Source organism: Melitaea cinxia, chromosome 2 (genome assembly GCF_905220565.1).
Source record: "Melitaea cinxia chromosome 2, ilMelCinx1.1, whole genome shotgun sequence".
NCBI classification, from domain to species: Eukaryota; Metazoa; Arthropoda; class Insecta; order Lepidoptera; family Nymphalidae; genus Melitaea; species Melitaea cinxia.
Genome location: NC_059395.1, coordinates 8,927,558 through 8,939,520, shown reverse-complemented (window position 1 = coordinate 8,939,520; position 11,963 = coordinate 8,927,558). Strand labels below are relative to the sequence as shown.

Sequence of the window (11,963 nt, the reverse complement as noted above, 5' to 3'; positions counted from 1 at the left end):
GACCTTTTTGAATTAAACAATCCTGCCGATACATGACAGTTGTACAGGACAGTACTGACAATTATTTTTTTAATCAAATGCATATAACTACGAAATTAATGGAAAAGTTTTCCCGTACTGATCCAAAATTTTAATGCTTATTGCTCTCTTAACAATAGAATGGCTACCCGAAATATTAATTCGATGGACACTATTCTTACATATGATAACAGAGATGCGGTAAATAACTTGATTATGGAAATAAGAAATAACTTAAAAGCAGTCGTAGTGTTACAAAAGACAAGTTGTAGAACTACAGTAGCCTAAAAAAAATTAATTACCTTTTTAATCAACGTAGTGAATAAACTTCCATCAAAGTAATTAGTATTGGCATTACTAGCAAAGCCAATGGTCAGTGGTATGGTCCACCGCCCATATCCCCGGCATGGACAACGCGTCGGGAGGCGCACAAAGAGGCATGCGGGGGCGCCGCAAGCTGAGACTTGGCTCACTCGCGCTTGGAGCTTGTTTAACTATGCATTGTCGAGTTGCAGCCTCGGCGCTCACTGGAGGATTTTGTCTGTAGTTTTATTTATATAAATTAATTTTGTGATATAAAGTGCTAAGCTAAAAATTCTTATTTTTTTTTTTAGTTCTTTTTATGTTGTTTTTAATAATGTCTACTGGTCTTCTTGCAAACCCTTTACGTCATTTCGAAGTATATCTCGGTCAGTGGAGTATCAGTGGACCAGGTCGCGCATTTCGTATTTTGCCTATGTTTGAGGGTAATAAAATTAATAAATGTGGAATAATAACGATTTTTTTGTATATTTTAGCTAACGTAGAATCTATAATGCTAATATTAAAAGGATTTATTTATTGCGATCGACACCTTTTTTTTCAATGAAAATAGGCAAATAAGCGTTGGTACGACTCATTGATGGCAAGCGATTATCGTAGCTATAAACACCTGCAAAACCAGAAGCATCGCAAGCGCATTACCGACCCTACGCCCCAATTACGCCCAGGAGCTCTGTTCACCTTACTCACCACAGCGATACAAAACTGCTTCAATGCAGCTGCATTTAGCTGTTATCTTCTGTAAGGCTGAGGCACGCCCCTAGTCAGGGTGCTATAGATTTTGAGCAGGATATTTCCTGCTGTGCCTTACTTACCACAGTAAATTTTTTTGAGAATATTGTTCTTTCTTGAACATTTACTGTCAAGTAGCGAATCAGTCAAAATCTATCTCTTAGTAACCAATACAATCTGAAAATACTATACTGAATAATAATTGTTCTACTTATATTTTTATAACTTGTATTGTATACGTACGTACCTACCTATGTCAACACGGTTATTAAAACCGCAGTGGACGTTAATTTAAATAGTATTAAAATAGATCCCAACGATATCGATAACCAACGTATTTGTATCTACATTTGAACAGGTATCGGATTGGCAATATGCATAAATGCTTTAGTGAGAGCCATTATTTGTTGCACAATCGCTTCTATAGCTGCAATCTACGTATTTCACTCAGTCTCGGACTCTAAGTTGCCATTTACACATTGCAGGTAAGCACATAGCAATCATACTTTAATTTATAAGTGCCCTTTGTATAGAAATACACAAACATTTTTGTTTGTGTTTCTTAACAATGATTTAGCTACCGCAGCTCAACAACAATGTGATGACGATTTCATAACAAATTTTCGATGTTGTTGGCTGAAAAAAAAATTGTACCACTTATTGCTTATCATACAGATTTGTGTCATAAACAAAATGTGTAATATTTAAATTTTTTATTTATTTCAGAGACTTTGACCTGAAACCATATAACCCTGTAGCAAAAAATGTCACATTTATTATGTTATCAGAGGTAAATCTATCAAAAATAGTAAATTATATTATCTACTACGAAACTTGGCCGTCTTGTCCAGCAGCACGATTGGCCTGTATGCAGAGGGAGAATCAGTAGGTCAACCCCACTTGCGTATCAGAATTATGTCTACCTTTTTTTACGCTGGAAAATGCCTTTACGCACTAGCCCCGCCGCCCTTAGGCGACGGGAGTGAGGGGCTCCCACAGACAGGGCTAAGACAGAACGTCGTCGTCGTCGTCGAACTTAAGTCGTAGTGGGACGCCACGGGGTCGCGTTAGCATGCTACCGCGATGCCCCATATGACTTTATCTATCTAGGCCATACCATCCAACTAAGCCGAAACAACTTCGAGAGGAAGCCGATAGGAGAATTCAGTTGGGCTGGGTGGCGTTTGGCAGGCTTTGTCGAGTCTTCATTTCGAAGATTCCACAATGCTTGAAGACAAAAGTCTTCGAGTAATGCGTCCTGCCTGTGTTGACATACAGTGCCGAGACGTGGACACTGACGAAGGGATTGGTCCACAAATTTAAAGTCGCTCAACGTGCAATGGAACGGGTTATGCTAGGGGTCTCTCTCAAAGATAGGATTAGAAATGAGACTACTATCCGCGAGAAAACGAAAGTAACTGACATAGCCCATAGAATTTGCAAGTTGAATTGACAGTGGGCTGGTCACCTGTGTCGCAGGACCGATAGTACTTGGAGTAGAGGTGCCCGGGAGTGAACCGCGTGTTGAAAAACCCAGTGTGGGACGTCCTTCAGCCCGCTGTACCGACGATCGATCTACGTAAGATGCTAGCTAGACGAGGATTGCGCAAAATTCTGGATGTCTAGCGCGAACTTGGGGAGGCCTATGTGCAGCAATTAAATGCAATAGGCTGAACTGAATTATCAATTTTTTTTTTTTACAAATAATTGTATTATAATTTTTGTAAATGACATGATTTTGACTTTCGTTAAGTTTTTTTTTTTTTATTTCTATTATCTTAATACTAAAATTTCAATTTTTAATTGTTTTAGTCTAATCTTTCATCGGTAACTGGGGAACTTAGCGATGAAAATATGAAACCAGAACATGTAACAGTTGGAACTCAAGATTTGGCATGGAGAAACGTAACTGATAAAAATCTAAAATATGAAGGGTTATAAATATTTTTATCTTGTACTAATAGCTATTCTAGCTCGCGATGCTGTGTAAATATGTAAAATCTTTATATAAATCTTATAGTACCTACAACGTGTACGTGTAAATAATATTATTCGCTACATACCACACTAGACATGTACTACATGTAGGTATCGAATACGCGAACTTTCCCGTGCAGGTGTCTATTCTTATTATGAAAAAAAGATCTTTGACTTTAATTAATACTGTTAATATTATTGTATTGTAGTAATATACTAGTAATTGTCGTTAATGTACAAGGGTGGCGAACAGCATGGTACAATATTTCATCTCAATAGTAAGCCTTCGGCCAATGATGGAGCATTTCCAGGCTAGTGTAGGCTAGGTAGTGTTTGCTGTATGGTTACGGTTTATGTGTTTTTTTTTTCTTTTTTTATATCACTAGGTCGGCAAACAAGCGTATGGCTCACCTGATGGTAAGAGATTACCGTAGCTTAAGACACCTGCAACACTAGAAGTATTGCAAGCGCGGTGCCTACCCAATCCCCCCCCCCCCCCCCAGGAGCTCTGGTCACCTTACTCATCAACAGGAACACAATACTGCTTGAAAACAGTATTATTTAGCTGTGATCTTCTGTAAGATCGAGGTACTACACCAGTCGGCTCCATATTTTGAGCTGGAAATTCCTGCTGTGCCCTACCTCAGTTTTCTTTTTTTAATTATTGTTTATAAAATTAACAATATATGAAATTATAAAAAAATTACAACAAAAAACCACTAAGGTTTTTAACCTGTGCTATCTTAGTCTAATTATACACATTAATTATTTATTAATGGTTACAGACAATGTTCACATTCTTTTTCAACACTTAAAATATTAACAACAAAAAAAAATTCGAAAAACATTTGTAATGTTATAAATAAACGCAATAATACAATAAAATACAATTTAAGTCATTTTTTTTTGTTCAAATTATTTAAGTAATGTTGTTTTAATTTATTTTTGATATTTCTTTTTGAAATACTTTTGCATAAATCTAAGGGTAGGTTGTTAATAAGTCGAGTCACAATATAAGCAGTTGTACGCTCACCATACATATTGTTAACGCGCTGCGTAGGTTGTGTTAATTATAATTGCGTTAATAGGTAATGCGTTAGGTTACGGCATTAAGAATATAGCCACCCCGTCTCTTCCCGTGGGTGTCGTAAGAGGCGACTAAGGGATAACACAGTTCCTCTACCACCTTGGAACTAAAAAGCCGACCGATGGCGGGATAACCATCCAACTGTTGGCTTTGAAATACACAGGCCGAAAACGGGCAGAAGCGTCTTCGGTACGACAAAGCCAGCCCTGCGTTCACCAACCCGCCTGCCCGCGCCATTTTTGGCACAAACTTGTGGAGGCCTACGTCCAGCAGTAGACTGCGATAAGCTGATGTGTGTGTGTGTGGTGTAGTAGCAGTTAACAACTTTATCATATAATCCTTAATTATATTTACATAACTATTATATTGGGTTACTTAAAAATTTATATTGAATACTAATAATGTTTTTAGACCTTTAAAAAATATAACTCGCCGAACTTTCCCTCAAACAATAGAAGTTTGTAATGAGGGCTATTCCATGGGCTACCCAACTTTATTCAGCACTCCTGCATATAATTTTTTTTAGTAAGTAATACATAATAATAGGATTCTGTACTTCTATTTAAATTTCCTAACATTAAGAGATGTGTGATAAATACTTTTGGTATTACTCATTTCAGTATTGAAGTAGTTTTATTTCGCGAAGATAACGACAAAGTCCAGTTCAATATGGCATTATCGTTATGTTTGACATTCGTATGGAGTATTTTATGGGTTTTGCTGATAAAAGAGCGGCTAAGCCAAGGAAGGGTAATCAATATATATTTTTTTATTAAATTAATTATAGTCTTCTAAATTATTATATATATATACTTATAGGTTAAAAGTTGTCGGAACATAAAAAAATATAAGAAAAAATATATTTAACCAATTCAAAAATACAGTAAGAGCTTGGTTATTTATTTGAGATTATTTTATTTTATTTTATTTTAGTGCCACAAATCTGTAGAACAAAGTATGTAAAAGAAAAAAGTATTAAGGACAATTTTTAATTTTATTTAATAACTAGCCGTGACCGCGACTTCGTCCGCATGGATTTGAACAAAAAAGTTAATCTTCAGATCGCAGTCATAAAATAAATAAATTCCTAAAATAAAAGTAGCCTAAGTTACTTCTTACTATATCCAGCCATTTTAGAGATTAGCCGGAACAAACAGACAGACAGACAAAAATTGTAAAAAATGTAAATTTTGGTATATGTATCGTGTATCCATATTCATTTAGTAAAAAGCGGTATTTTAATATTAACAAACAGACACTCCAATTTTATTTATTTGTATGTATAGAAAACATCTGGTATCATCATCATCATCACTTCAGCCTATGGCAGTCCACTGCTGGACGTAGGCCTCCCCACTTTCGCGCTAGACATCCCGGTTTTCCGCAATCCTCATCCCACCCTACACCGGCAATCTTACGTAGATCATCGGTCCAACGGGCCGTAGGACGTCTCACACGGCGTTTGCCAAGACGCGGTCTTCACTCCAAAACTCGTCTACTCCAACAGCCATCGGTCCTGCGACACAGATGACCAGCCCACTGCCATTTCAACTTGCTAATTTCGTGGGCTATGTCGGTTACTTACGTTCTCTCACAGATAGTCTCAATTCTAATCCTATCGATGAGAGAAATCCCAGGCATAGCCCGTTCCATTGCACGTTGAGCGACTTTAAATTTGTGGACCAATCCCTTCGTCAGTGTCCACGTCTCGGCTCCGTATGTTAACACAGGCAGGACGCATTGCTCGAAGACTTTTGTCTTCAAGAATTGCGGAATCTTCGAAGTGAAGACTCGGCGAAGCCTGCCAAATGCCGCCCGGCCCAACCGAATCCTCCTGTCGGCCTCCTCCTCGAAGATGTTGCGGCCTAGTTGGGTAGTATGGCCTATGTAAATATAATCCTGAACAACTTCGAGAAGGGTACCATCGACCGATACCAGTCTCGGTATGATTTGGTTGTTAAACATAACTTTCGTTTCTCCAAGTTCATACAGAGACCGACATGCTGGGAGGACTCGTTTAGGCCGGCCAGCATGTGGCCTAATTCATCTAACGTTTCCGCAAAGATGACAATATCGTCGGCGAAACGAAGGTGAGAGATGAATTCACCGTTGACGTTAATGCCTCGTTCTCCCCAATCTAAGGTCTTAAAGACATCCTCCAGCGCAGCAACATCTGGTAATTAATAACTAATAACAATTAAACAACAAAAAATAAGAAATACATTAATTCAAAATCAGTGTTTTTCTAATTAAATTTTTTTCTATTGACATCCGTCTCACACTATGTTATGGCATTAACACGCGCGGGCGCAACTAAATGGCGAAAATTGCTGGACATATTATATGGTTTTCGAATGTGGGGGGCGCTAAAATGGTATCGTGCCCCGGGCACGAATTAAGTTCGCTACGTTACTGCTAGATGTTCACATAAAATATAGCTACGGTCTGATAATAATTTGAGGAGACGTTCGACTGAACTGCTGGTGGAAATATTTGTTTAAAAAAAATCTTAAAAAATCTTCAGTCTGATATTTCAGAGAATAATTGTTATTTTATTCAATTTTACAGACTTAAAAAGACTTATTATTTTGAAAGTCTTAATAAGACATGAAGCTTTTTTGCAGTTATGAAGACTAAGATTTTTTAATACTTTTTCCAAACAAATATTTCCTCCAGTGTTATTTTACTTTACAGTTAATTTGGAATAATGTACATTCCTGGCTTGTAGTTGTGCCGTGGATTTGGTCAGTTGTGCTTTTGGTCACTGCTATCATCAAATTATTCAGTTTGCCAGAAGTAATGCGTAAAGTGTTCAGGATTGGTGCTAAAGAAGTAATTGCAGTGGGTATAATCTTAAATTCGGATTTAAATTTCTTTGTCATATGTCTCAACATATTTTCATTTACGTATAGGAGAACTATTTTTTATGTCAGTGGTTTATTTATAACCATAAAATTGTCTCCGTAATTATAGGGTCTAGCTGATGCTTTAGAAATATCTATCTACATACATTCAGCTAGTGTGGGATCAGAAATAATTCACGGAAAAGGACTAAATCACTACGGTGAGCGTTTTTATTATATGTTTTAAATCTTTCATAGTCACTAAATGTATGATTTAACGATATGTTAAAAGGAATGGTAGGCCGTAATTTTTAGCCGACTTCAAAAAAGGAGGAGGTTACTCAATTCGACCGTATATATATTTTTTATGTATGTTCGGGAATAACTTCGTCGTTTATGAACCGATTTTGATAATTCTTTTTTTGTTAGAAAGGAGATATCCCAAGGGTACTATGATAAGGAAACCAGGATCTGATGATAGAATCCCAGAGAAATCGAGGGGAACCGTCGTAATAAAATCGTAGTGGCGTTTAGTACATTTGTTAATTTTTTTCGTCTACTTATCTTGTATTACTTGTCGATGTAATTGTAGCCGGTTTTTTTCGTTTGCTAGCAAACACAATTATTGTTGTTTATTTTAAGTTTCGATGATCACCAACAAACATGGCTAATATCTCGTTTTACACATAAAACAAAATATTATATACATGATATTTAATTATTATTTTTTTGAATAATTATGTTTATATGATTATATGTGATATGATTATATGTGAATAAATATGTTTTAGCTATGGGTCATATCGATCCACATCTCAATGGTGAGAATGTGTGGCACAGCGGACTTTTACTTCTGTTAACGGGACTGCATTCGGCTGGAGCCGCAATATGTGCCCTAGTCGATTGCATACAACCTAATACCAAGACTGTTTACAACATGAAGGAAAGTAATACGCTTTCTAAATTTTATATATTTGTAATGAAACATATTGTTAACATAATTTCATTTTTAGGTACTTTATGGATAATTCCTATGTACTCTAAATGTGCACTGATCAATAACTACTCACATTTTCTGTAGGTTTCTTTACGTAAATAAAGTATGTATACATGGTTGTAAGAAAATAAAATGTTATTTTTTTTTTTGACATAGATCAACGCTTATATTCAGCGGGTTATCATTTTCCTACATGAGCGTGGCTTATATCCTTGTGAAGACTGCTCTACATACAATATTTGAATGTAAAGTTAAATTAGTGTAAGTCGATACATGTATATTTTTAGAGCACAGTGTATAAAGTGGGATATGATAAAAAATGAGAAAATGAAACAGTTTTTTTTTTCAACTAAGTTGTTTCATATAGTATAAGTGGGTACTTATTGTGTTTATTTTTTATATTCAGTTTTAAAGAACAAGCTGTCGTCGCTGGTACCATCTTAACATGCATGGGGTTAAGTCTTCTGTTTGCAACAAATGTAAGGCTTATTGACTGTGATTTAGATACTTGTGTAACTTGAGAATTAAATAAGTAGATAGCAATAGTTAATAATAATTCAATTAAATTATACTGACTTAAAAAATATTTAGTATATTATATATACATATTTACTATATTATTTATATTATTATATAATATATTTTTTTAAATATTTATTTATATAAATATATTTTTAATATTTTTAAGTAGTTATTGTTTATCCTATGAGGGTAATGCAAATTAAAACCTAGTTGGCTGACTGTTTAGAGGTATCTATTGTATGATACATTGCAGAGTGGTGTGGTTCTACTCGAAAGTGTGGATGCAATCATGACTGGCATTGCAATGCCCTCTATTTGTCTGTTAGAATTGGTTGCGCTTCTGTACATTTATCGCAATCACGACTTCATTTCCGACATGAATATCGCAACCGAAGAGAATGCGTGCTCCACGAGGATCGGCGCTCAGTGGCAGATCATACCTTTTATAGTGCTGGTAAGATTTGGTACATTTACGTCTATACTAGACGACTAATTCCTGTCTCGCCTACGTTTACTTTTATTATTTTTATTCTAATACGCGTACCTATTTACTATGAGGAACGATTGCTATCAGGTGTCTATAATAATGTCCGGGGCCGCTTATCGTGCTTTCCGAAGCACGGTGGGGAGACCCACAAGGATATAAACATCCAAACCGAAAAAAATATTCGTACAAATACAAACTCCCAAACTACTGAACCAATTTTTATCAAATTTTGTAAACATCTGTAATTTGGTTCAACTTGGCAGATAGGGTAGTTTTTATCTCAATTTGAGCCGGTAGATGGCGCTGTTATCGGTAATCGGTAAATTCGGTAGCTGTTTTCCGGGCAGGACAACGTCTGCCGGGTCCGGTAGTATAATATAATTTAAAAATTATATTTCTTCAACGGGAATCGAAGCCGAAATCGCCGGTATTTGAGCTTACACGCATCACTCTACACTAGAGCCATGTCATTACGCATTAAAGCGTGCTATATATAATATACCGTAGCGTGCATTTCATATAGGCAGAAAGGAACTGCCTTGGCATATTACTAAAAATGATATATAAAGCATTAACATTACAATTATTATTGAACACATATTATTGAAAAAGACAAATCGTAATGCAATTTAAATCCGATTCAAAAAAACCCGCCGTCATATATGCGATATCAGCGCTTCGTGCGCATCGACGACGGGCCTTTTATGAAACTTCTGCCTATAATCGCATAAATGTTAGCAATGACAGTAAGACTAATGTATCGATGGCTCTTAGGTATACTGAGTCAACTAACAACTTTTGATAATTTCATTTTTTAAGATATTAATAACATTTACTTCATTTCCTATCTACCTATGTAACAAAAAAATAAAGTTATTAAAAGTAGAGTTGACTCAGTATACTTAGGAGCCATCGATATAATCCTACAATTTTATAATTTCGCGCGCGTCATATGGAATACGAACAAAGTATTGTTTTTAACATTGGTCGGTTTAACAACGAAATTAGGCACTGCCTAAGAATAACCTGTCAAATTAAATTGTCTTGAATTCGATACCGTTTGTACTAATAATTATGATTTTTGAGACGGTCGCGTAATCGCAATATTCCACAGAGTAATATTAAGACAATTCACTTTTTCGTTTGTGCGTTCTTGTTATTAGTGAAAATATTAACATATTAGTGATGAATAAGTTTACTTGTGAAATATGTAACGGAGACGTGTGTTTGATGAAAGTAAATAGTGCATGGAAATTCAACACATTCGATTTTACAGATAAATTAAAAATTGTTCAGGCGTATCGATTTAACACATAATTAACAATGACGTTATAATTTTTCATTTATTAATGAATAAACAAGATTTAATTAAGAATACAATTTCGTAACTAATTAATAGTGTTATCAATGATTTCCTATGTTTGACACAAACGAAATTATCAGTGCCGGTCTTATGAGGTCAGTCTATCCAGTAACTGGTTTGTTTGATAAATATCAGTTGGTTGTTGTACGTGTATTTGTATGCCTGCATTATTATAAGTATAAATGCACTTTACGTGTCCAATAATTTATTTGTCTGTTCTTGAAATTATCTAAAAGTCTCTATTATATCTCTCTCATATATTGTAGTTAGCAAATAAGTGTAAATATAATAAAAATAATTAGTATATAAAACTATAAAAAAGCAATATGTAGAATAGTCTTGGTCAGTGGACTCGCGTCGAATTTTAGAAATTTGAAATTTTAAGACTAGTTATTAAGGCTTCTAGATTCTAAAGTTGCGGTGAAGTACCGATGCATGTTAAAAAATAATAATAATAATATATGGAATAACAAAAGCACGGGCATAATAAGCCTGTGGATATATCACATAATAAAAAAAAAAAAAAAATTAAAATAAATAGGAAAAAATTGCGAGAAAGTAATTGCAGTGTGGCTGTTCAAATTCTTTTTTGTCTGCCTACCCTGTCTAAAGACTATGCATGCCACTGATCGTAGGGTTCAAAATTTAGGGTTAGTATGTAATTTTTAATGTTGTATCATAAAAAAATAAAAAATAAACAATTTATCTAAAAATAAAGATTTTGGGTTGGATTACTCTTAACATTTAGGGGGATGAAAAATAGATGTTGTTCGATTCTCAGACCTACCCAATATGCACACAAACTTTCATGAGAATCGGTCAAGCCGTTTCGGAGGAGTTTAACTACAAACACCGCGACACGAGAATTTTTATATATTAGATATTTTCTTGGTAAAACAGATTGTAACGAAAAATTTAATCAGCAGATTTATTTACGCTTCATCAAGCGTACAAAGTGATAATTTCTGCGCAGGCAACCGTAGTGATGCGGGTGTCTCTGCTGTGCGGCGCGGAGCTACCGCGGCGCTCCTTGTGGGCCGCGTGCGCGCCGCTGGCCGCGGCGCTGCTGGCGCCCGTGCTGCGCGCCGCGCACAACGCGTACGCGTTCCTGCGCCCGGCGCGCCGCACCGCCTAGCGCTCTGTTCACTTACCTTGACTTTATACATTTTGACTGAGATGTTAGTTACATTTCGACAAAATTCATTGTGATGTCGATTCCAGTTTTTAATATAAATGAAGGTCTTGCACGGTGTCGTTGTTTTATTATAATAATACTAAAGTGATGCATAAATTAAAAAGCTAGTGATTGAAAATAAACATTTATTCTTTCAATCAATTAAAATATTTATAAATATAGAACTTTGTACAATGCATTAACATGCGTACACATGATACGATGCCGGTAAGTGTTACAGCTTTTGAGCTTCTTTGATTTAAGTTGAGTATAAGAGCGTAACACACACGCGAGACCGTATACGACCAGCGGGTCGATAATAATAGCGAAAGAGTTTGTAACGGATTAAACGTCCATAAGCGACAAATATTAGGAACGCTTAAAATCTTTAGCAGACGGAAATGGTAGGTCACCAGATACAATACTACTCTAGCCTACGACT

The 11,963-nt window shown here is 35.7% G+C and overlaps 1 protein-coding gene across 1 annotated transcript; it reads left to right on the top strand.

Annotated features, from left to right (window-relative positions):
• Positions 1-159: 159 nt before the first annotated feature.
• LOC123659305 lies at positions 160-11,597 on the top strand. Its single transcript, XM_045594556.1, has 16 exons — positions 160-219; positions 380-557; positions 633-764; positions 1,430-1,556; positions 1,798-1,861; positions 2,884-3,005; positions 4,547-4,660; positions 4,756-4,885; positions 6,830-6,976; positions 7,109-7,199; positions 7,770-7,925; positions 7,992-8,055; positions 8,132-8,236; positions 8,382-8,454; positions 8,751-8,951; positions 11,321-11,597. The coding sequence occupies exons 1-16, from the start codon at positions 160-162 to the stop codon at positions 11,480-11,482; spliced, it is 1,926 nt and encodes a 641-aa protein (XP_045450512.1). The 3' UTR covers positions 11,483-11,597.
• The last annotated feature ends 366 nt before the right edge of the window (positions 11,598-11,963 follow it).